The sequence below is a fragment of the Drosophila bipectinata genome, chromosome 3R, assembly GCF_030179905.1.
Source record: "Drosophila bipectinata strain 14024-0381.07 chromosome 3R, DbipHiC1v2, whole genome shotgun sequence".
NCBI classification, from domain to species: domain Eukaryota; kingdom Metazoa; phylum Arthropoda; class Insecta; order Diptera; family Drosophilidae; genus Drosophila; species Drosophila bipectinata.
The window spans coordinates 13,695,694-13,720,349 of NC_091739.1; the positions used below are offsets into that span (position 1 = coordinate 13,695,694).

A 24,656-nucleotide genomic window follows, 5' to 3' on the forward strand; every position below is an offset into this window, starting at 1 on the left:
AATTCCAATGTACATTGAAATTTGAATAAAATGGTTTAACGGTTTCGATAGAATTATCGATATCACGTTGGCAATGCGATAAGTCGCAATCGTTTATAGTGTGACCAGCTTCAGTTCGTCCATTTTCCAAAACACAGTGTTTTGTTTTAATTCCATTTCCTCGCGGTTTTTTCATTTCTTTAAGAATGTCGCTTACGGATTGCTTTGAACTAAATAAAACAAAGCTCTTCGAGAAGATCCGCGATGGGCTGCCCATCGTGCAGAAGACGCAGAATCTGCTGGACTGCAAGGACGACATGCTCTTCGCCTGGGACGAAAAAGAGTGCTGTTTGCTGGTGCGCAATTGGCGGACACCGCTGACGGAGACGGCCGGTGCCAAGCGTGCCGGTGTTCAGTACCAGACCCTGATTCCCTCCAACACTATAAACCTGGACGTGGACCGGGTGCTGGTTTCCAACGAGGGCTCCCTGGTGGCCCTCAGTGGCGAGCATGGCGTCTGTATCATGGAGCTGCCGCGACGCTGTGGCCAGGATGGTTACTACAATGATGGAAAGGAGCGGATCATTTGCCGCAGCTTCAGCCTTGATAGTCAGCTTTTTCTCAACAACCTGAAGCTGAAGGTGTGTCAAGTGAACTGGCACCCGTACTCAGTCTCCGATTCAACTCTACTCGTCTTGTTTAATAACAACACAATTCGGGTGTACAATCACTCCCAGCTTCGCTATGTCTGGAAAGTGGGCCCCTCAATTGTACGTGTTGGTGGCAACAGCTCCCTCACAGATTTTGGCGAAGTGGCTGTAGACTTCGATATAGCACCTGCTGCCAAACCCAAGGAGGCTGAGACTCTGGAGGAAAAAAGCCATACCTTGAACCAAAGCAACAAAAGCTTGCAGAACAAAACGAGCGCCGTAAAGCTGGAAAGGATTGAGTGGCCTGTGATTGTGCTGCGTGAAAATGGTAACATTTACGTCCTCATGACTAGCGTAGATTCGGAATTGGTCCGCCTGCAGGGTCCCATAACTATTACACCTCAGGTTCAAGATAACTACGGCCTGGAATCCTGTGCCCTTATGGTTTTTCCGTCTTTACCCCCAACTATTGTTATAGCCGAATCCAATGGAAAGATTCATCATGCTCTACTCATGGATGCGGAAGCTTCCGAGCACTCCTTCAGCGAGGTGGATGATTTCGTTCTTATTGAACCTTCCCAATACGTTATTCACGTTCTGGAAACTGTTAAGCTTGAGCTTGGATTGGCGGCACCGTCCCAAAAAGGTGCCGTAAACCCTTTATATCTGAAGAGGGATCTGATCAACGAGCTGCGCTACTTTGCCTACCATGATGCCGGTCTCCACGTAGTGTCCGTAAGCTTCATAGCGGAGTTGCAACGCTACTTGGAGAGCGAATCCGAAGAGGATTGCTTGGAATTGACTGCCTCTTCCACAGCCGAGTACATCTTGTGCACCAAATTCGAGTCCAGTGATCGTGTGAACCCAGTCTTCGGATTAGCCCTGCTGCAAATGCCAGCCGGTGTAGTCCTTCTGCTTGGCAGTGGACAGGTGATAAGCCTTAAGTTGGTTATTGATGCAAAGCTGCTGATGACGCCCAGTGAGAGCAAAGCCATCACCTTGGATTCAGATCTACAGGACTGCGGAACAACATTCGTGGATACCATCAAATCGCTGCTTCAACGCAGTGTAAACCAACCCATTCTGGCGGATAAACTTGCCGCTCCATCCGCTCACGAAAGCTATGAGCTGCTCAACCAGGCCATCGAGGTGCTGAGGGAGCAGTATTTGAAAAGACACGACTTGGTTAGGGCTGCCTTTGCCCGTCATATCATATCGGAACGTTCTGACGGCTGGTCACATATAAGCACTTTGCATTTTTTTTTTCCTAAACTGTCAACAAAAAAAAAAAAAAAAAGAACTTTCCATTTTAAAAGTTGCAACTTTGCAACATCGAAGAAGATTCTGCGTAGGCGGAGGAATTTCAAAATTTCCCCTTAAGTCAAAAATGCCCCACTCAGCCAGGGCAATGACCCTGCGCTCTGATGCGGCTAATAATAAAAAAAGAAAAACATCGGATCCAGAAATTTCTCAAAAAGTTCAGGAAGAAATGGACATCTTGGAGTCAGAAGAATGCAACGATAATGTTTTACAGCAGACTTTGATCAACGAGCAGGATACAAATGTCATCAACATCAACGACAATGACAACATCAACATATCCAAACCACAGCAAGTACCGCTTAGCTATAAAAGCAATCATAAAGGTCCTTATTTTGTTTATATTGACAAACTCACTAACGGTGACAGTACTAGAGAGAACCGTGCACCTATTAATGCCCTCGAACTAAATGCAACTATTTTTAAGCTTAAACTTAAAGATATAGTAAAAGTCAATAAAATAGGCTACGGGCGTTGTAAGGCAGAGTGCAAGACAGCTAAAGCAGCTAATAATTTATTAAATTCTGATTTAAAAAAAGAGGGCTACGACCCTAAAATTCTTAAGCATTTTATTTTTAAAACTGGTATCATTTTTCAAATTCCAATTAAATTTACTACTGAAGATTTAAAAGAATTTATTTCATCCCCAGTGCCTATTCACGAAATTATTAGAGTAAATAGAAAAAATGAAAACAAAGAATTTGTCCCCACGTCCAGGGTTAAGATTATTTTTGAAGGCTCCCAGATTCCAGAAGAAATTGACTTCCTTTATACAAAGGTCAAAGTGGAACCTTATGTTCCTTTTAGCCAATGTTTTAGGTGCTTCAGATTTGGGCATTTTGCTCAACACTGTAAGCAGTCTGAAGAGAAGTGTCGCAATTGTTCCCTTTCTCATCCAAGAGAAGAGACATGTACGACACTTAAATGTATTAACTGCCACTTCTCCCACACCGCTACCTCACTTGAATGTCCGGCAAGAAAAAGAGCGTTTGCCATACAGAAATGTATGACATCGCAAAACCTATCTAGAGTGGAGGTTAGAATAAGATATCCTGCTCTTTTTGATAAACTAGCTCCATCCTCTCCTGAGATTTTTAATACCACCGAATTCCCTCTACTAGAAACCCCTAAAAATTCTGCATCCCCGGTTTTGCAGGATAACTCTAAACTAGCTGCTGAATCTATTCACAAATATTTACCCTACAACAAAATGGCTAAAAATTATAAAAACAAGTCAATCGAAGGAAGAAAGTCGCAAGAGACGATGTCCAATTGGAAACAAATTATAAAAGATCACGAAATTACTCTTGAGGAAAGATTTGTTCCCCATCAAGGGGCTCCTCTTTCCAATCAACCGGCTGATTCTAGCTCTTTGCCACCTTCAGCCAGTTCTTATCAGAACTCAGCCTTGGAAACAGCTGAGAACAGCTTAATCAACATTTCTTCGGAGATTGCCTCCTTCCTTTTAATAGACAATCCGAACAACTCAGGTAATACCAGATCTTTTCTCGAATCCTTAAGGGATATTATAGCCAAAGCCAACTCTGAAATCGATATTAAAAAAATGAAATCTTTAATGTCTTAATCTCTCATCATGATTAAGCCTATAAAAATACTTCAATATAATATTCAAAGCTTAACTTCACAAAATAACAAACAGTTGTTGGAACTTTTTCTTATAAATAACAATATTGACATTGCCATTCTATCTGAAATTTGGGTAGTGGATAATGCCATGTGTAGTCTAGCAAACTATAATTTTATTTGCAAGCCTCGTGAGGATGGTTATGGGGGCGTAGGGATTTACGTGAAAAAGAATAACAATATAAAAATCCTAAGTATTAACTCAAAAATCGAATCTATCGGTATATCAACTAAAAACCTTAGGCACAACTTTAACATATTCAGCGTATATGCCCCACCTAATTTGAGCATACATGATTTTAAAGCAGGACTCAAGGAAACTATATCCTTAGCTGCTAAACTAAATGGTCCCTCGTTAGTGGGGGGCGATATTAATGCCAAATCGCCCATATGGGGCAGCCTCATTCAGGACAACAAAGGTATGGCAGTGGAGGAAGTACTTTTATCCACAGGTTTTTTTTGTATTAACGATGGTTCTCACACCTATTCCACTAACCCTACTTCCAGTTCAGCTCCTGACGTTTCGTTTGTTAATAAAAATTCCCTTTCTCCTATTTGGACTACTGCAAACTCTAAAATCTCTAACAGTAACCATTTTCCAATAATTATTGAATTATTAAATGTCCCATCCACTATCACCTTACATAAAACCTTAACGGAAAAAGTTATAAAAGATTTTTCCAAAATTAATATTAGCTCTCTTGACAGTTTATGTAGCACAGCTAAGGACATAATAAAAAAAACACTATAAATCTCAATGAAAATAATAAATATGTTCCAAAAAAGTATTGGGATAATACTTGTGAAAAGCTTTTTAGATTAAGGAATGCATGCAGACAAAAATATTATAAAACCAAATTGACATCCGATGCAGTATTGTATTTAGAGTCAAATAAAAAACTAAACAATTATTTTTATAAAGTTCGCAAAGAAAACATGAATACTCTAGCTGACTCGTTATCGAACACCCAGTCTCCAAAAGAGTTATGGGAAAAAATCAAAGCCTTAAAATATTATAGACAAACTAAACCCACACCTAAACTTTTTGACGACCAGGATCATCAAATTTTTGTTCAGCAAATTGCAATAGCTCCTGACACCCCAGGCTGTATAAATTATAATTTCCCCAATTTTGAACTTGGATCCATAAATAGAAAATACTTTTCTCCTAATGAAGTCTTAGACTTTCTTAAGACTCGTAACCCAAATTCTTCGAAGGGATTGGATAACATTTCTTATAGTATGCTTCTATCTTTACCACCCGAACAAATTCAAAATTTTGTTTCCATGTTGAATGATATTTTTAACGAAGGCCAAATACCCGATATATGGCAAAAAATTAAAATCGTACCTGTTCCAAAAAAAAATTTAGATTCCTCTATCATTACTAACAATAGACCTATATGTTTGTTAAGTGTAGTCTTTAAGTGCCTTGAAGGTCTTGTTAAAAATAGCTTAGAAGAACACATTACATAAAATCAATTTCTTCCTGACAGGTCTTACGCCTTCAGGAGAAACCGCTCAACAACACAATGCATTAATGATGTGATTAACAATGTTGCTAGTCTTAAAGCCAAGGGCTTTCATGTTTTGGCAGCAGTACTGGACCTGAGCAAAGCCTTTGACTGTGTCAATATCTCCATTCTTTGCAAAGCTCTTGTTGATTTTGGTTTCAACCACCGCTACATTAATTTCATTATTGAGTTTTTGAGAAAAAGAATCCTGGTCTTGGGAAAATCCGAGGTCATTGTAAGCAAAGGAGTTAGTCAAGGAAGTTGCCTCAGTCCTATTCTTTTTAATCTGTACACAACCGTCCTTCATACTATTATTGATCAAAAAAGTCTACTTTTTCAATACGCGGACGATTTTTTTCTTATTGCTTTTGACAAAGACTTCATGACTGCAAGAGAAATTCTTGAACAAAAGGTGAATCTTTTTAAAGAAACTTGTGATACGATTAATTTAACTTTTAATCCCTCCAAATCATCTGTGATACATTTTAATAATAGGAGACGTTCTTTAAATATTATGTGCAACAATCTAGTGATTAAGGAAGTTGACCATGTTATTTACTTAGGAAGAACCATTTGTACTAACAACTCCTCTATCAATCATGTTAGACACACGCTTGCTAAGGCGAATAAAACAAATATGTTTTTAAATATGCTTAGTGGTTGCCGCTTCGGTATCCACCCCAGCGTAGCTCTTAAGTTTTTTAAAGCCTTCGTTAGATCCAAATACGAATATGCATGCTCTACCTTTGCTAATATCTCGAAGACTGTTACATCTACCTAAGGAAATCCCTTGGACTATTAAAATCCACTCCTGTAAATATTATTTACCACCTAGCAGCAGAACTCCCCCCTGCCTATAGAATGAAATTTGCTACAGCTAAGGAATTAGCTAAAATTTTCACTCTTAATCTCCCAGCTGCTTTACTACTTAAAAACAACTTCGCCGCCAAAAACACTACTTATATCAAAACATACTTAGAATTTAAAGCAGAGGTCGGCACCCCAATACATTGATATGATTTTACCGCATTAGTGTTAGTAACGTATAGCAGAAAGTAGGCTTTGAGCATGACGTTTCACACATTTATACTGTGTGTGTGTGGCAGAGCTCGGGCAGAGAAATTTCCTATGCCCCCGAGATAGGGCCGTGCCGACCTCTGATTTAAAGACATTTTTGATTCTTTAACCTATGTAGATTGCTCATTTTCTAAGCCTCGGTTTTTAACATTTGATTCAAATTTTTTTAAGGGTTCTTGTCATAACAAGAAATCTAGCAGCCCTGACGTGGTGGACATTCTTTTTAGAGAAAAACATAGTTTATTAACTAGCCAAAATTTCGAAATAATTTACACGGATGGCTCTATTAGAGATAATTTCACTGGGTGTTCCTTTTATCATGTCAATAGTAACACAACTAAAAACTTTTATATGAATAAGAAGTTCTCTTCACTTACTGCAGAGCTTACAGCCTTAGAGAAAGCCATTGAATTTGCAATTGACCAACATATTACAAGGGTAGCTATCCTAACGGATAGTTTGGGTGCTATTCAAGCCCTTCAAAAGCGGAATTCTTCTAATCGCATTGTGGGTGAAATACTCAGAAAAATTGACAACAATATATTGGTTATTCAACTACATCATATTCCGAGCCATTTGAATATTAAAGGAAATGAAGTTGCTGACTCTGCTGCAAAAAACGCCAATACCTTGGGATCTTATCTAAATATCAGATACACGATCAATGATGCTATCACTCACATCTTCAACAGAATTAAAACTGATTGGGAGCGCGACTATAATTCTTTTTGCATAGAAAGGAATAAAGGATACTGTCTTCTATATCCATATACCTTACCCAAACCATGGTTCCAATCGGAAAACTGCAATCTTAATAGATTGCAGATCAATCAAATTAATAGAATCCTCAGCGGTCATTCTTTTGATAAATATACCCTATACAAACTTAAAGTCCATGACAGTCCCAATTGCGATTGCAATTTCAATACTATAGAGGATATTTCACACATAATTTTAAATTGTTCCAAATACGATAATATTCGTAGGAACTTCCCGCTCCTTCTAAAATACGATAACATTTATCGATTTTTTTCTCAAGAATCAGTTGAAAATTACAGCTCAATAACTAATTTCATTAAACTGGCTAATATAGATTTATAAGGCGCCTTTTAACTTCTTTATGTCACTGGAGATAATTAATACTATTAACTATGGATAACTATTAACAACCAGCATGTGCATGTATTAACACGGTCACTTTAAATAGTTGACTATCGCATCTATCTTCATTATCGTTTATTTCCCATCCACATCATCAAGCCTCAAGTCATATTAATATAAATAATTTGTTCACATTGTGATAACAAGTATCTTGAAATTTTTTAATTTCACACATAGGCGTTGGCGTTTACCCGTCTTCACGGGACGGCCAAGGAATTCTTCCCCCTCTACCGAGCTGGGAAGTAACTTAATTTACAAAAAAAAAAAAAAAATGGCTGAAGCTGAGGCTAAAGTGGAGAAAAAACCGGAGGTGAAAACGCCGCTCGGCCTAAAGGCCATCATAGACCACTTGTCGCAGGTGTACCCCGAGCAGCCGAATCCGCTGCAGGTCACTACCTTGCTGAAATACTGGTTGGGCGGCCAAGATCCATTGGACTACATCAGTATGTACAACCATCCCGGGGACATGGATAGGAATATTCCGCCCCACTGGCACTACATTAGTTTCGGACTGAGTGACCTACACGGCGACGAAAGGCTCCACCTGCGCGAGGAGCAGGTCACCCGCTCGGGCATGGGATTCGAGCTAACTTTTCGACTCGCCAAGACCAGAGCCGAGCTGCACCAGCAGTTGGAAAACCCGGAGAAACCGCAGCGTCCACCAACCTGGCCGGCAAACCTACTGCAATCTATCGGTCGTTACTGCTTCCAAACTGGCAATGGGCTTTGCTTTGGCGACAACATCCCCTGGCGCAGAAGTCTTGATGGCAGTGATACCTCTAAACTGCAGAGCCTTCTTGTGGCCCAGGATCCCCAGCTAGGATGTATAGAAACACCTTTTGGCACTGTGGACTTCTGCCAGATCGTTGGTGTGTTTGAAAACGAATTGGAGCAAGCTTCTCGATGGAACGGGCGTGGCGTTCTAAACTTTCTTCGGCAGGATGTGGAAACTGGAGGCGATTGGCTGGTGACAAATATGGACCGAAAAATGAGTGTCTTTGAACTCTTTCCAGAAACTCTTCTTAACCTGCAGGACGACCTGGAGAAGCAGGGCTCTGATCTGGCTGGTGTCAATGCGGACTTTTCCTTTCGAGAGTTGAAGCCCAAAAAGGATGTGAAGGAGGAGGTTGACTTTCACGCACTGAGCGAGAAATGCGCCAACGAGGAGAATAACCGTCCCTTGAACGAGTCACTTTTCAAGCGCGAGGAGCCGAGTTTCCCCCAATCCATGTCGATGAGCAGTAATTCTCTGCACAAGTCCTGTCCGCTAGATTTTCAGCCTCTAGCTCCCAACTGCATCTCCTTAGATGGCATTGAAATAACCCTGGCGCCTACCGTGGCTAAGTACTTACTTCTGGCCATCAAGGATCGCATCCGGCATGGACGACATTTCACATTTAAGGCCCAACATTTGGCTCTCACGTTTGTAGCGGAATCGGTCACTGGATCTGCAGTCAGTCGGAATGAGCCCTATGGGGTCCTTGGATATTGGGTTCAGGTACTGATTCCTGAGGACCTGGTTCCACGCATGCTGGAAGACTTCCGAGGTGCAGGCTTGAACGAGACCTGCGAACCAACCCAAAGAATCGAGCTAGAGTGGCCCGACAAGAACCTGAAGCTTATCGTGGACCAGCCGCCACCAGTTCTCCCACCCCCCGTTCTGCCCATGTCACTGGACGCATCATCACTGAAGATTTCCTAGCTAGTATTAGTATTATTTTAACTTAATCAAACTGAATCTTCCACTAACAAGTAAGTTTTACATGTATCCATTCGACCATCTAACACAATGCACGCGCGGCCTTTGCTTCCAGTCTCCAGGAGTCCAGCCAAATATATATATCCATGCAATCCAAAAACACTTCACCTGCTTTTGAACCCAGCCGCATTGGGAGAAGAAGCGCCGGCGCCATTGGCAAAAGTGAACAATGCCCCGGTTGAGTCAGTTTGGGGTCAGCTTTTTGAGTGCGGCATCGTCGTCTTTGGTGGCTGCGGCGGATATGACCACTTGACGGCCTGTGGATGTCAACGCCACCACCTAGCCACACATCAATTGATGGCTCTGCGCACTGCGCAGTGTGCAGCGAGATGCTTCAGTTTCTAACTCTGAGAATTGATCAATTAGAAGCGTTTTTAATTTCTGCAAAAATCCCAGCCTTGAGATCATGTGATTTGTCTGAAGCCGGAGGTGGTGGCCAAAGATGACCCTGGACCATTGGAGCGCTGGTGCAGCTGTAAGCGTCGAGTTTGTTTTTGTGCCCATCTTCGCCTGGTTGCCTAGGTGAATTTTTGTTTACCGCAGAGAACGCTGAACGCCGACGCTGTGGTCTCTGGTCTCAGTCGCTCCGATTAGCCACCTCAAGTGAGCGGAGCAGAGCCGAGCGAGGCGAGACAAATTATTTTTCCTTTTGCGAAAACCACTCGTGGAAAATAATTCAGTTTCTTCATTCCGCCGCCGACGACACAAGCGCTCGGTTGTGTTCCCGCTCGCAAGTTCTTGAATTGCCATTTGCTCGGACGCGAAGTTGACATCTTGAGTGGCGGTTCGCGTTCGAATTGAATACGAAGTGAATTCGATTCGGAGTCTTCAAGTGGATCTTACGAGACTGGAGTCCGGGCTTACACGTAGGTAATTGGAGGTGGAGCCAGCCTGGCGGCGGTTGCATAATGGCACGAACCGGTGACCTTCGATTTCGGCAGTGACCCCCCCGCTTCTGGGGGCGGTTATTCCGGCGTCGTCATCGAGCGGACACGTGCACGGGCTTTGATAGTGCGAAAAAGTTCTGCGATAGCCGCCACAATTCGCTTCATTGTTGGGGGCTAGCGGTAGCTCGCATTACATTGAGGTTTTGCCATTGCTGCCCGTCCCCGGGGGGCGGCAAAAAGAAAAACGCTTGCAGAACAGAGCATGGCAATGAACCGTAGAACGTAGATACGTATATCTACAGCCCTCTGCCCCCCAAAATACGCCGTGCATTCGCCAAGGGCGTGCATATCTGAAAAATGCGACAAATTTTAGTTATCGCAGTGTAATGCAATCTTCAATCTGCAATCTGCGCAGCTAAATACTACAAAAATTATGCTACAACGTTGCTGACCAGATATTGAGTCAGGGAATTGGAATGGGGAGGAATGTATTATATATCCACAAGTATTTGGCTTATGAAACGAATGTCAACGGTTTCTAATTTAAAACTTATTCATTAATTTTCTTTGTTTACTCAGCCCTGTAATGGGATACATGGATCGAGTTGCTATTTTTCCAATTTGTTACCTTGTAGTTATTTAAATAGTTTCAAACCTATAGCCCTAGTTACGGTTGCCATTCCATACGATTTTTGAACTTTCAAGCATAAGTAACATTCTTGATAATCGTTATCTTTAAACTTTTGGAGAATGAATCAATTGTTTTGAATAAAAATTAAATAAAATCAGACTTTTGGAAAGTCGTACTCTCCCTTTATGTACTTTCCTATCTTGGTGCCTCGTATAGTTGGGTGTAGGGATTACTGGCAATGTAAACTGCATTCCCATTTGGAGGAGGGACAAACAGCGATAAACGTGCCCAAATATTTAGCTAGCCATAATTCGCCGGGATGGGGAAATTCGGACCATATACTGGTATCGTCTGGGAACATTTCGGTGCATTGTGGCTGACTGATTACGGGAGTACATCCACTGATCAGGCTCTGTTCGTTTCTGTACATTTTAGCCACCAACAGACATAGACCATGGCCGAGAATGAGCCTCTGAACGAGACACAGAAACATGCCAATGGGCGGATCCTGCCCGCCAATGGACACATATCGCCCGCCACCAACGGTCAGGTCCATGCCAATGGCAAGGTGGCCACTCCGGTTCAGAATGGCAATGGGACACACATCGAGGCGCCCTGCTGTCGGGACATACACGGCAAGGAGCCGCCGGACGGAGGAGCACGCGCCTGGCTGGTGATGGTCAGTGCCTTCCTGTGCAATGGCATCATTTTCGGGTTCATCAACACCTACGGTGTGCTCCACTCCCTGCTGACGGACCGGCTGACAGAACTGGGCGATCCGGAGGCCTCCAGCAAGGCGGGTAAGTCTCAAATTATACGGTAATCCCTTTAGCCCGCGGCAAATTAATTCCGTACTCGAGTTGATTGTAATTATGCAGGGCGAGCAAACGAGATTAGATGGGAACTGGACAGTTGTTTGGCACGGTCTGTGGCCACTATCTGTTTCAGAGGAACCCATAATGGTATGGCCTTTGATTGCAGCATCTGGCCTGGGGGGCCTCTCACAAATTAGATTTGGAAAATGTTTATATTATTTATATTCCAATGAAATCATAAATTATAATGGAAACATTATCCCACTGATAACGTGCTTCTGAGAGCTTTATTCATTAATGCCCTGTTGCATTTTATGCCCCGCTGCTTTTGAGTTTTAAGGAATTTCATTGTATTTTGTTTCATTTTGCAAACATTTAGTGTTATGTATATTTCATGGATGAAATGTATTGCCAACTACGCTGTTTTTACAATGCAAGACCTTGAACTTTAAAGATTTATTGAATCAAACCATAAATTCCAATCTGGTTGATTGCAAATGTACGTTAGAAAGTCCAATATTCAAAATTATTATCAATTTTTGTTTGAAACAACCACGCACATTGCTGCTGTGAGGCGTTTGCTCTGTTGTTTCTGTTGGGTTCAATAAAACATTGTAGTACGTAGTAGCGGTGACGATATAGGAATCCAACATCGCACCGACGTCAAGTGAATTAAATTGCTAAAAGTTGATTGAATCACAAAAAGCATTATTCAACAGGCGGCGAGTGCGAAAAGCGAACGGAAGAGGCGATGCCGAGACTCCGGAGTCCGGACTCCGGAGTTGATGGGGCATGCGATGCGGATTCGTCCGCCGGAATGGTCAGCTTGGATCACTGTCATTTATGACTATGTTTGTCAAGGTTTCGGGCTGAGCCGAGGCAGAAGCAGAGGCCTGCATTACGCATACGCAATGGGGGCACGGCCGGCAAAAATGACCGGCAAAAGACAAAAGCCGCAAGCAAAAGTGCATCCGCCAGTGACCCAGTTACTTGGTCGGCCGGCGCTGCCATTGGAAGCCCCTCAAGTGCCGCCTGACAACGATCCTCCTCCGACGAGTTAAGGAAAAAAAAATAAAGCTAAAGCCAGAGCTAGAGCGGCAGCTAGTTCCGCAATATGATTAAAACCTGACGTACCTGATCCGAACCTGAGCCCTGCGGAGAGGTGTCGGGTGTGAGCCATATTTACCCGACATTTATCGGTCTCGATTCATCAATTAATTGTCACCATCGTTGCCGCCCCCTCCTGCCAATTACACAGTTCCATAGACACAATCAAACGGGCTTAGCGAACCATCCACTTACGGCTCATCCGTGTGAGTCGGAGGTCAAGATCAATCAACTGGCCCATTGCCCGTAGGATGCAGCAAGTCCTCCTGCATATTGCGTCAGACACATTGCAAGAGAATAAGATATCTGAATATGAGGCATCCTATAAATATTCTGATCTATTTTGAGCATTGTTCCTCCCCATTCTCTCCACCCAGACAATTGCCAGACGCCACATGTAATTTGGCTCAGTCTATTCCCTTCCGTTTTCAGATTTTTTTTTTTTTTGTATAGAAATTTGGCACCTATCGTCGGGGATTCGGGTATTATCTAATAGATTGCCACGCAGCTCTCGGGCGGATTGCCATTGACTGCCTGCCTGCCTGCCGGATTCAAAGAGAACGGCGAGAAACGTGCGGCATTGACATTGACTGAGATTCCCTCTCCAACCGGCGCGGGAGATTGAGATTTGTGGCTTCTGCGCATGTGGAGGAGAGTTAGATGTCTCCTACTCGTGGCACCATTTCGCTTCTGAACGTGTCCAACATACATTTGTGAAATCCCCAATAGTGGGTCAAGTTCTATTTTAGGAAAACACGCTGCATTTAATATTCTACTTCTATTTATATTTCGGAAAAAGAGCGAAATCTTAGATGCAATCTCATGCTTTTACGCAACTATTTAACAGAGCTCCTTTTTAAGCTGAAAAACCCATGAATGAATAAAAAAACCCGCTGTAAGTCAAAGGTCAAGGCAGATTATTCACTTCCCAGCTAAATACATTAAAAATTATTATTAATAGCTCACGCAACAAATTTGAACTCAAGAATTGAAGGACTCTGATTGTGAGAATAAATTCGGACTGACACGCGAGTTGAATAAAGTTCTTATCGCTGGCTCCTCGTAAAATCAAGTACTATCACTAGAACTACTAGTAATATTTTGATAGTGGACACCGCTATTCGAAGTGAAATCCGCTTTGTCTGATCCATAATTAATATATAAATAATATATAGCCAACATAAAAATAATCTTTACAATACCAATTTGACCCAAAATCTCGCCAATGATAAGCGTCATTTGGCGACACTTATTCTGGGCCCCTAATCGGACTTTGTCATTCGTTACCTGCTTCGGTCCACTGTCCATGTCCCAGACAATGGAAGCGAGTTCCCCGGGGAGCTGCATCTGCAGCTGTCAGATGCAAAGACCCCCCTATCATAGGTTTAGATCGGCGAACAAAGAATTAACCCAATTCCGTCAATCGGACATCAATTTGAAGTGCCAAAGTGGAACAAGCGAAAGTGTTTACGCAAAGCCAACAATTTAATTGGCATTTATTCCCCCTCTGCTCTTGTCGCAGAGTTCAGTAGAAAATTATTGGCGACAGCCATACGAAAAAATTTCAATCAATCTGCAAAATGTATAGTTCCCAGCATCAATTGATCGGGTTTCCGCTACAAACTTTTTTTAATGCTCCCGAGCACCCACCTGGAAATGGCAAGAAACCACCTGGGACTTGGATCGCTTCGCTTGACAATCAACCGCAAGTGCGTGAGATTCGATTTGTCAACCAACAGATTGGTTTTATTTAGTAGAGCTGACAGTTGGGTCAGCTTTAGTATCTTAGGTATAGTCTATAGTATCTATAAGATAAATATTTTGAAATTTATCCAACCAAAATAGGAATTTTACGACATATTTAATCAGTGGCAAATCCCTTGTAGATAAAATGTCTGCGTTTTTATGTTGTTCTTCAAAATATTTAACCAGATATGCATATTTCGTAAATTATGTTTTTTTTAGCCTTGCTTTATTAAAAATGGGTCAACATTTTATTACTCAACTTGAGGCTTATTTAAAAAGTACTTTCCCATTTTAATTGTCAACTCGTTTGTTTAATTATTTGTTCAATTTTTCTCGGGTGAGGCCCTAAATATAAAATACTTTGTATTCCTTATCTTAAATCTTCTACTTACAGCTTTAATTGGCTCCTTGGCTATTGGCACCACATTCCTCTTCTCCACGGTGGCCGGCTGTCTGACCGACAAGATCGGACTCCGGCTGACCACGTTCGCCGGTGGTGTTCTCTCAGCCGGAGGCCTTTTGTTGTCCTCGTTCTTCACGGAGAACATCAGTGCCCTGTACTTCACCTACGGGATTATGTTTGGCCTGGGAGCTGCCCTGGCCTACACACCCACGCTAGCTATCCTGGGTCACTACTTCAAGCGGTACCTGGGAAAGGTGAGCGGCTTTGTGACCGCCGGTTCCAGCGTCTTTACTGTGATATTGCCACCTTGCCTGGACAAGCTCCTGGCGGGATACGGCCTGGAGGCCACTTTGAGGGTAAAGTTATTGTCCACCTTCCAGGATTATTTTTTTAATGTCTTTCGATCTCCCAGATGATGAGTCTCGTGTCTGCCTTCATCATCATTTGCTCCTTCGTGTACAAGCCACTGCATCCGCCGCCAGAGCCACCAAAGAAGAAACCTGGCAGATCCCGCATCAATCTCTTCCTGCGCTCCATCGTCAATGTGGAGATCTGGAAGCGTAAGCGCTTTGTGATCTGGGCACTGTGTGTGCCACTGGCTCTATTCGGCTATTTTGTGCCCTACGTCCACATGATGCAGTTTGTGAAGACCACTTTCCCCGGCGAGGATGTCAATCTTCCAGTGATGTGCATCGGAATCACCTCGGGCATTGGTCGGCTCATCTTTGGCATTATAGCGGATATGCCTGGAGTTAATCGCATGTACCTGCAGCAGTTGTCACTGGTTTCCATTGGCGTTGTTACCCTGCTCCTGCCCCTAACCAACTCATATGTGGTTCTGGTGTCCTTCACCCTGGTCATGGGGCTGTTTGACGGCTGTTTTATCTCCCTACTGGGACCTATTGCCTACGAGATCTGTGGCCCTTCAGGAGCTACACAAGCTATTGGTTTTCTTCTGGGCTTGAGTTCCATTCCACTGACAGTGGGTCCTCCAGTGGCGGGCATGATATTCGACAGCACAGGCTCCTACACCGTGCCGTTGATTCTGGCAGGACTGCCTCCACTTGTGGGATCTTCACTGCTGTTCCTCATCAAGTGCGTCAAGGAGGAGGAGAACGGCGTGAGTGCACCGCGAGCAGTGGTGCTGGCCAATGGAGACATCGAGATAGCCAGAAATGGTCATCATCAGTCGGGGGGTGAGTCCTAAAGTTTAGTTTGTATTATCCTTAAAACATAATCTTCAAAAATGTCATGCTCATTTTAGGCACCAAGTCGAGTGCGCCGCTGATGGGTGCCACAAGTAATGGGGTTAATGGAACAACAGCAGAAGCCACCCGAGGAATCCACAGCAATGGACACGTGGACAACGGAACCGGTTCGTACCCCGACTCTCCTTGGCCTAGCCTTACTCGCTTCTCAGACTCCGCCGCCTGCGACCATCCAAGTAGCTCGTTTCACACTAACCCGGGCACGGGTACTCCCCTGCCCAGTTGCTCACACACTGCCCTGTTGAGCCGGGCTTCTGGCTCTAGGTCCAGCTTGTCCCAGCCCCTGAACGATGACCTCAAGAGGCGTCGCTATACTTATACTGTTTACTAACCATCAGCCTATTGCTTTCTGCTTCTGTAAAATCCGCCTTAGGTGTTCAACGATTTTGTATTCGAATAGCATGGCTAAGTTGCAAGCTTTAGAGCACTCTAGACACTACATCCCAGCACCAAGCATCCCTAACCTTTAATTCCCATTCCCATTCCCATTACCATTACCATTGCTTTGAAAATAGCTTCCTAGATCATAAGCTTTATCGATCGCGACACGCTGTAAATAAACGCCAGCTTTTGTTTTTAATAACTCGGAGTCATTGCATGGGCTACGCTCAAATCGATTGACCAGAAATTACAACCTCAAATGTATTATCATGTATTATCCTTTTTAGGAAAACCGATGGCCTAGAGAAAGAGAGAGAGACAGTCGTCGCACTAACTCAAAATTCCACAAAACTTTCGAAACCAATTGCAAAGTTCTGCCATTTTTTAGCTGCAATCTCCTTGTTTCCGGAATCGGAGGTAACAGCTTTTCCAGCGCAAATTCGAGGTGTTCATTCTTTATATAAATGTATAAACCATATCTACCGCACATGTGTCCAAACATATGCCCATCCATCGGATCGGGGAAGGAGGTTGCCTGTATGTTATCCCCATCCTCCATAAACGTGCATAATATAACTTAGTGTAAGGCGCATTTGCGAAAACCAAATAAAATTACTATTATAATTTTTAATAAACAAAACAAAGAACAGCATACACTTTTTAATTGGTAGGGGCATCAATAGATATAATTTGGATGGGTGGTGATTGAAGGGTTATTCAACCTTTCATTAACAGAACCCTAATGAACTACTACTTCTCTTCACGTTTGGGTTATTGGGACACGAAAGCCCAGAAGATTTGCTGGGTTATACAACGCAATAATTAACACCGAACCACCCCGTTTTGGATCAAAATCGATGACGTTTCGGATCGATGTTGCTCAATTGTCATTCTCAAAGTGATTGGCGTGTCACCGAATGCCATTAGTCAAAATTATAGCTATTTGTATGCGCACACTCTATGTCGGAGGTCCAATAAAAAACGGTCGGGGGTCTCTGGGGGGATCACCCACCTATCACCACCTGTAGCGTGGCTCTTTCTTTCTTTCGCCAGGGAGCCGATCAGACCGCAATCATTGAGTACTACTACGCGTAACAATAGATCGATCGTCCAAACCCAAAGCGGGCAACACGTCCGTCCGGCTTATAAAAACGCGATTGCCCGACAATTGGCTAATCAAAGTGCTGACGGATTTCATCGCGTTCGGTTTAAGTTTCGAGCTCGAACTGGTCAAGGATATAACAACATGTTGACTTGGACGTTATGGTGTGGATTATTGTTCCTGCTGTGGTTTTATTTCCTGTGGAGTCGGCGAAGGTTTTATCTGCTCACCCTTCAGATACCAGGGCCACTTGGATATCCACTTTTGGGCATGGCCCATTGGCTTTGGCACAGAGAAGGTGCGATTTAGATCATATGTTTAGTATATATAGTTAAATATATCTATGACTGGAACCGATTTCAAATCAATTAAAATGGTAAATGGATCGTGAAGTTAACTTGTGCCGTTCTATAACATAGATATCCTAAATGCCTTTGGCTACTATTTGGACAAGCATGGCCCCACCATTTTCTCCTGGCTGGGACCTATTCCCTTTATGATTGTAAGCGATCCCCAGGTGGTGCAGGACATCCTGACGTCGCCGCACTGCATCAACAAAGGAATCATCTACAAGGCAGTGGACGACGGGGCAGGCACTGGACTCTTTAGCCTAACAGGTGTGTGTTTTGGCAGGGATTTTGAAAGGTGTTTAATTGACTTAAACACCACGCAGATCCCCGTTGGAGCATTCACCGAAAGCTGCTTAATCCTGCCTTTGGCCACAAGGTCCTCCTTAGTTTTCTGCCCATTTTCAATAAGGAGACTATGCTTCTGTTGGATAATTTGAAGCCGCTGCAGGAAGATGGTGAGAAGAACCTAATACCCCTGCTGCAGAGCTTCACCCTGGGAATAGCTACTCGTGAGTATATATGTACATAATATATGATTATACGACCTATGATGACTTTTATTTTGTAGAAACTACAATGGGAAGCGATGTGAAGAGCGAGGAAAGCTTCCGGAGTCACTCTCTGCTGGAGCGGTATCAGTGGTGAGTGTTTCTGGAGTCGGACCACTTCTATGCATTAACAGTGTTCTGGAAACCATGACAGATATGTGCTTCTCGCCGTGGCTCAACAGCCGTTGGATCCGCCAGCTGGCAGGAAAGGAATCCCATTACTACCAGGCCAAGACCGAAATCCGGCAGTTTATCAGAAAGGTTAGAGCGATCGGATATTAGTGAGCAACAAACTCAATCTTTTAAACCTTTCAGCTTATTGAGAAAAAGCTGAATGAGGACGAGGAGAAGGAGGAAGCTCTATTGCCTACCATCCAATCTAATGACCAAAAGAATATATTCCTGAATCTCGCCACCGATTTGCTTAGAAGGGGAGTTTTCAGTTGGAAAAACGTCGAGGATGAATCAAACATAATTGTATTTGGTGCCTTCGAGACTACGGCTAACACCGTTTACTATACTTTAATGCTTCTTGCCATGTTTCCGGAGTACCAGGAGAAGGCTTTCGAGGAGATAAAAAGCCTATTTCCCAAAACGGGTGATTTCGAGGTGACCTATGCGGATACTCAGCAAATGGTTTACCTCGATCTGATTCTCAACGAATCGATGAGAGTTGTGCCCCCAGTTCCGGTCGTATCTCGCCAAACTTCACAGGACCTAAAGTTATCCAACGGTATAGTGATACCCCAGGGTGTTCAGATTGCCATTGACATGTTTCACATGCATCGCAGTAAACAGATATGGGGTGAGGATGCCGAGACCTTCAATCCCGACCACTTTCTTCCAGACAATATCCGGGACAAGCATCCTTACGCTTACATTCCATTTACCAAGGGAATCAGAAATTGTATAGGTATTGAATTATTTTTACATTTTTTTCGGAAACTTCAATTAAATTTCATAACTTTTTAGGTTGGAGATATGCCTTGATATCGGCCAAGGTGACTTTGGCTAAGCTATTAAGAAATTACAAGTTTAAGACCAGTTTTCCATTTGAGGATCTTTACTTTGTTGAAGATATAACTATGAAGCTGAAAACTGTGCCACTACTGGAGCTACAAACGAGAAACTAAATGGCTGTTTTTTTTGCTGAGTTGTTTTAAAAATAAAATAAAATTTAAAAATAAATTCAAATTATGTTTGAGTATTTAGTTGTAATATTAAGTTTTATTTAGTAGAAATGGCTTTTTAACACCAGTGCTTAGAAATAAAATTCCAATGTACATTGAAATTTGAATAAAATGGTTTAACGGTTTCGATAGAATTATCGATATCACGTTGGCAATGCGATAAGTCGCAATCGTTTATAGTGTGCCCAACTTTAGTTCGTCCATTTTCCAAAACAGTGTTTTGTTTTAATTCCATTTCCTCGCGGTTTTTTCATTTCTTTAAGAATGTCGCTTACGGATTGCTTTGAACTAAATAAAACAAAGCTCTTCGAGAAGATCCGCGATGGGCTGCCCATCGTGCAGAAGACGCAGAATCTGCTGGACTGCAAGGACGACATGCTCTTCGCCTGGGACGAAAAAGAGTGCTGTTTGCTGGTGCGCAATTGGCGGACACCGCTGACGGAGACGACCGGTGCCAAGCGTGCCGGTGTTCAGTACCAGACCCTGATTCCTTCCAACACTATAAACCTGGACGTGGACCGGGTGCTGGTTTCCAACGAGGGCTCCCTGGTGGCCCTCAGTGGCGAGCATGGCGTTTGTATCCTGGAGCTGCCGCGACGCTGTGGCCAGGATGGTTACTATAATGATGGAAAGGAGCGAATCATTTGCCGCAGCTTCAGCCTTGATAGTCAGCTTTTTCTCAACAACCTGAAGCTAAAGGTGTGTCAAGTGCGCTGGCACCCGTACTCTGTCTCAGATTCAACTCTACTCGTCTTGTTTAATAACAACACTATTCGGGTGTACAATCACTCCAAGCTTCGCTACGTGTGGAAAGTGGGTCCCTCAATTGTACGTGTCGGTGGCAACAGCTCCCTCACAGATTTTGGCGAAGTGGCTGTAGACTTCGATATAGCACCTGCTGCCAAACCCAAGGAGCCTGAGCCTCTGGAGGAAAAAAGCCATACCTTGAATCAAAGCAACAAAAGCTTGCAGAACAAAACGAGCGCCGTAAAGCCGGAAAAGATTGAGTGGCCTGTGATTGTGCTGCGTGAAAATGGTAACATTTACGTCCTCATGACTAGTGTAGATTCGGAATTGGTCCGCCTGCAGGGTCCCATAACTATTACACCTCAGGTCCAAGATAACTACGGCCTGGAATCCTGTGCCCTTATGGTTATTCCGTCTTTACCCCCAACCATTGTTATAGCCGAATCTAATGGAAAAATTCATCATGCTCTACTTATGGATGCGGAAGCTTCCGAGCACTCCTTCAGCGAGGTAGATGATTTCGTTCTTATAGAACCTTCCCAATACGTTATTCACGTTCTGGAAACTGTTAAGCTTGAGCTTGGATTGGCGGCACCGTCCCAGAAAGGTGCCGTAAACCCTTTATATCTGAAGAGGGATCTGATCAACGAGCTTCGCTACTTTGCCTACCATGATGCCGGTCTCCACGTAGTGTCCGTAAGCTTCATAGCGGAGTTGCAACGCTACTTGGAGAGCGAATCCGAAGAGGATTGCTTGGAATTGACTGCCTCTTCCACAGCCGAGTACATCTTGTGCACCAAATTCGAGTCCAGTGATCGTGTGAACCCAGTCTTCGGATTAGCCCTGCTTCAAATGCCAGCCGGTGTAGTCCTTCTGCTTGGCAGTGGACAGGTGATAAGCCTAAAGTTAGTTATTGATGCAAAGCTGCTGATGACGCCCAGTGAGAGCAAAGCCATCACCTTGGATTCAGATTTACAGGACTGCGGAACAACATTCGTGGATACCATCAAATCGCTTCTACAGCGCAGTGTAAATCAACCCATTCTGGCGGATAAACTTGCCGCTCCATCCGCCCACGAAAGCTATGAGCTGCTCAACCAAGCCATCGAGGTGCTGAGGGAGCAGTATTTGAAAAGACACGACTTGGTTAGGGCTGCCTTTGCCCGTCATATCAATCAGATTCAACTAAAAAGGGACCAGCAGCTGCAAGAGATTCAGGATCTGGAGCAGGAACGCGAGCTGATCAGCGAACGGGCGCACAAGCTGGCCGAGAGATTTGAGGAGATTAGCGACAACCAGGAAGTGCTCGTTCGTAAATGCCACGCCCTTATGCAGAAGGCCAACGTCTCTCTGCCCAGCAACATCGTAGCTGAACGGGATTTCACTACGGAAGTGAATCGCCTCAATATTGTCACCCAGAACCTAGCCACTGGTCTGCAGAATGCCAAGAACACGTTAAACAAACAGCGATATCACATCGCCAAAAGCCAGGATGATCTCAAGCGAAACGCCTTCGAGCTGCCGGAGAAGCAGCATCGCACCATAACTGAGATCCTCACACAGCTCACAAGCGAGATCGACCGACAGATCACCGACGTCAAGCGCATCAATAAAATCGTCGGCGCTTAAAAGCTTTGGAAATTCTATGGTTTAATTAAATGTATAATCTAGCAGGAGCTCGAAAGAGGAATTGTATTAATAATAAACATGTTGTCGATTAAGTTTTATATGTGGCTTAGTTTTGTTTTCAGTGGTGGCATACGTCAGCGGTATTTGCCAGACGATCCTCTATAAAAAATTGAATTTGTTTATGTAATGAAATTAGCTACAGTGGAAGATGTCTAACGAGGAAGAAAAGATTGAAAACAAATGGTTTTTAAATTCAATTAGTAGAGATTTTTTGAATTTTTTTTTTCTGCAAATTCCAAATAATAAAATTCAAAACAAACTGATTTTTCAGATAATTTATATAATATTACTAAAGCCTAGAGCTACTACTGTAAGTTTGGTCTATTTTACCATTTACTATGTAGCCCTTTGGTCGCTCTCTTTCTCTCTGTTGTCGAAACCCCAATGGAAAATATTTGCAAGGCTAATGAAATTCGCTCGATAGCTTTTGCGTTTCAGTCCGTCGGGCTTCAGTCCGAATCGAACTTTGGCGGAAGAGCAATGACATCGATCCTGCTGGCCGTCCTATCCACCATCTGCACCGGGATGTCCAACTACGTCAAGGCGAAGCTTCCGTTCATAGTCGAGGCAGCCATGGTGGTGCTCTGCTTCGCCTCCATCGTGGGACGCTACTGCATAGTGCTCTAGCCCGAAACCAAAAGATCAGAGATCGAAAACTCGGGGACTTGTTATGTGAATCGGCGGAGCTTTGTGTATATATTTTTATGTGGATGTGTCATGTGTGGCCTTATGTGAATACAAACTAGTTGCTTAAAACCTAAACCTGCGGCTTCTCGATCAGATGGATGTAGAAGGCGGGATTCTTTACTTGGCTCATCTCCTTGAAGTCGCCGTACAGCTGATGGGCGGCTTTGGGAGAGAAGATCTCCCCAAGGATGTCCCGGAAGCGCTTCAGTTCGTGGGGATAGTAGGAGAGGCGGAACTCGCTGCTTAGCTTGTTGCCCTCGATGAGGTAGTCCATGGAGACCAGTGCGGGCTTGCCGCAGTAGAAGAGCACGGAGGTCTTGATGTCGGCCGTGTGGCTTGTCTGCAATTAGTCGCAAGTCATCCAATTGGGATTAATTGAATTGAAAGTCATGTAACTGATAAGGGAAACGATGACGATGACGATTTAATTTTAATTTTAAAATCAAAATGAGATGAGCTGGCGTTGCAAAAAAAAACAATATTAGCATCTCTTATCAATGGCATGATGAGACAATATTTTGTGTTTTTTTTCAATGGCAAGTGCCATTTAATAGTTTTTAATTAACACCAAGATGATGTGGCAAATCTCATAGATGATTATTTATTATTAGAGGATACTCACATTATAGTAAATACTTTTGGCGGGCGTGGCTCCAGTTTCCAGGATATTGTCATAGTTTCGGTGATCAATCAGCAGGACTCCACCAGGCTTCAGGCACTTCTCGAAGTTGCGAATGGCCTGTTTGTGCTCCCGCTGATCTCCGAAGCCGTCCATTAAATGGGCAAAGGAGTTTCCCAGACAGATAACAGCATCGAAGCCATCTTTAATGTGCTCCTGAATGTCATCGTACAGGGTCAGCCAGTTGGCCTCTTCAATGACTAAAGAGATAATAGACTTTAGGAAAAACCATTTTGTTTTAATTTTTTTAAGAACTCACTCCAGTTATCGAAAGAAGCCTCCTTGCGGCGATTCCAGCGCTCCTTCAGAGCGTATTTCAACATCTTATCCGATGCATCTACGGAAACCACCTCGAAACCCTCTTCCACAAGCATCAGGGAGTCCACACTGATCGATAAGGAATCAATTTGTCAATATAAATGGGAGATTGGGTCTCTTTCTTCACTTACCCCGTTCCACAGGCCACATCAAGGACCCTTTTGCAGCCCTTTTTCCTCAACATATCGATTAAGAAGTTCTTGTAGTTGTCCGTCCTGGAGTTTTTGTCCCCGATGAAGATCTCCCACACCTTGGCGGCCTTGCCATCGGCATACTGGTCCCTGACTCCTTCGGCGGAGATACCATCGGAACGGGCAACGAACACACTATCGGCGGAGGTGGTCATCTCTGGCGGTCAGCTCTGGTCGGCGGATTGCAGCGAAATAATTTCCGATTGGCACACAGCTCACCATGTTACCTCTCGCCGAGATTCAGAAGCCACCAGCTGTCGGGCTAATAAGGCGTTGCCGTACGCCACATAGCATCAATCCGTAATCTTATCAGTGCCGTCCAATTCGGGTGGCGCACGTCACGGGAGGGGATGTGCGATGGGGCGACGCCGAGAGCTCCAACATCTGGTCGTCGGCGAAACGTGTTGGCCGGCACACTGGCTTTCGCTTTTGGGTTCCTGCCCTAGACCCTGACCCTCCGGTTGAGATTAGAAGTCGTCGATCGCATCCCGTGGTCAAAATAGAATGATATTGCAAAATTGTCAGATCAAGTCATTAGGCAGAGTGAAATCTCTAATGTAGGAAATATTTTAAACAGGGTCTTTTTGGATATTAATAGAGATAATCCATCCTTTGAAATACTAGGAGTTGTTATTTCATAAGTTTAGGAGCATTACTAGGAGCATTTCATGGAGTTTAGAGTATTCATGATATTTTTTATGAAATAAAGAGCCAATTGTATGTTTCTTAGAAACCAAAGACAATCGAATCAATCTATTTTACAACAAAACTTTCCCATAATTTTTAAATCCGTAAAGTCCCTTCATAAAAGAT

At 43.6% G+C, this 24,656-nt stretch overlaps 7 protein-coding genes across 10 annotated transcripts; 6 read left to right on the top strand and 1 right to left on the bottom strand.

Moving 5' to 3' along the window:
- The first annotated feature begins 7 nt into the window (after nt 1–7).
- Nucleotides 8–7,625, top strand: LOC122321528 (nuclear pore complex protein Nup88-like). Its single transcript, XM_070280754.1, has one exon. It carries the CDS (start codon nt 186–188, stop codon nt 2,007–2,009), a length of 1,824 nt encoding a protein of 607 aa, XP_070136855.1. The 5' UTR covers nt 8–185; the 3' UTR covers nt 2,010–7,625.
- Nucleotides 7,617–9,658, top strand: LOC108129581 (suppressor of fused homolog). The gene has a single exon (XM_017247693.3). It carries the CDS (start codon nt 7,617–7,619, stop codon nt 9,045–9,047), a length of 1,431 nt encoding a protein of 476 aa, XP_017103182.2. The 3' UTR covers nt 9,048–9,658.
- A 127-nt stretch (nt 9,659–9,785) lies between these two features.
- On the top strand, nt 9,786–16,991 carry LOC108129579 (monocarboxylate transporter 10). 3 transcript variants are annotated; one of them, XM_017247691.3, is made up of 6 exons: nt 9,787–9,970; nt 11,058–11,422; nt 14,685–15,049; nt 15,106–15,889; nt 15,958–16,068; nt 16,630–16,991. In XM_017247691.3, the coding sequence occupies exons 2-6, from the start codon at nt 11,077–11,079 to the stop codon at nt 16,644–16,646; spliced, it is 1,623 nt and encodes a 540-aa protein (XP_017103180.1). In that variant the 5' UTR covers nt 9,787–9,970; nt 11,058–11,076; the 3' UTR covers nt 16,647–16,991. The 3 variants fall into 3 exon arrangements, with proteins under 3 accessions (XP_017103179.2, XP_017103178.2, XP_017103180.1); XM_017247690.3 differs by lacking the exon at nt 16,630–16,991 and having other exon boundaries at nt 9,786–9,974; nt 15,958–16,453; XM_017247689.3 differs by lacking the exon at nt 16,630–16,991 and having other exon boundaries at nt 9,786–9,970; nt 15,958–16,453.
- A 408-nt stretch (nt 16,992–17,399) lies between these two features.
- Nucleotides 17,400–19,548, top strand: LOC108129344 (probable cytochrome P450 313a4). 2 transcript variants are annotated; one of them, XM_017247313.3, is made up of 7 exons: nt 17,400–17,742; nt 17,864–18,061; nt 18,118–18,303; nt 18,363–18,435; nt 18,477–18,603; nt 18,658–19,255; nt 19,315–19,548. In XM_017247313.3, the coding sequence occupies exons 1-7, from the start codon at nt 17,589–17,591 to the stop codon at nt 19,473–19,475; spliced, it is 1,497 nt and encodes a 498-aa protein (XP_017102802.2). In that variant the 5' UTR covers nt 17,400–17,588; the 3' UTR covers nt 19,476–19,548. The 2 variants fall into 2 exon arrangements, with proteins under 2 accessions (XP_017102802.2, XP_070137172.1); XM_070281071.1 differs by lacking the exons at nt 17,400–17,742; nt 17,864–18,061 and having other exon boundaries at nt 18,268–18,303; nt 18,497–18,603.
- Nucleotides 19,549–19,632: 84 nt separating this feature from the next.
- On the top strand, nt 19,633–22,008 carry LOC108130062 (nuclear pore complex protein Nup88). The gene has a single exon (XM_017248419.3). The coding sequence runs from the start codon at nt 19,797–19,799 to the stop codon at nt 21,906–21,908; it is 2,112 nt and encodes a 703-aa protein (XP_017103908.2). The 5' UTR covers nt 19,633–19,796; the 3' UTR covers nt 21,909–22,008.
- A 285-nt stretch (nt 22,009–22,293) lies between these two features.
- LOC108129331 (uncharacterized) lies at nt 22,294–22,730 on the top strand. Its single transcript, XM_017247295.3, has one exon. The coding sequence runs from the start codon at nt 22,353–22,355 to the stop codon at nt 22,593–22,595; it is 243 nt and encodes an 80-aa protein (XP_017102784.2). The 5' UTR covers nt 22,294–22,352; the 3' UTR covers nt 22,596–22,730.
- On the bottom strand, nt 22,634–24,040 carry Gnmt (Glycine N-methyltransferase). The gene is made up of 4 exons (XM_017247294.3): nt 23,784–24,040; nt 23,594–23,721; nt 23,278–23,534; nt 22,634–22,995 (listed from the first exon to the last, which is right to left on the bottom strand). Exons 1-4 carry the CDS (start codon nt 23,996–23,998, stop codon nt 22,726–22,728), a joined length of 870 nt encoding a protein of 289 aa, XP_017102783.1. The 5' UTR covers nt 23,999–24,040; the 3' UTR covers nt 22,634–22,725.
- Between the last annotated feature and the right edge of the window lie 616 nt (nt 24,041–24,656).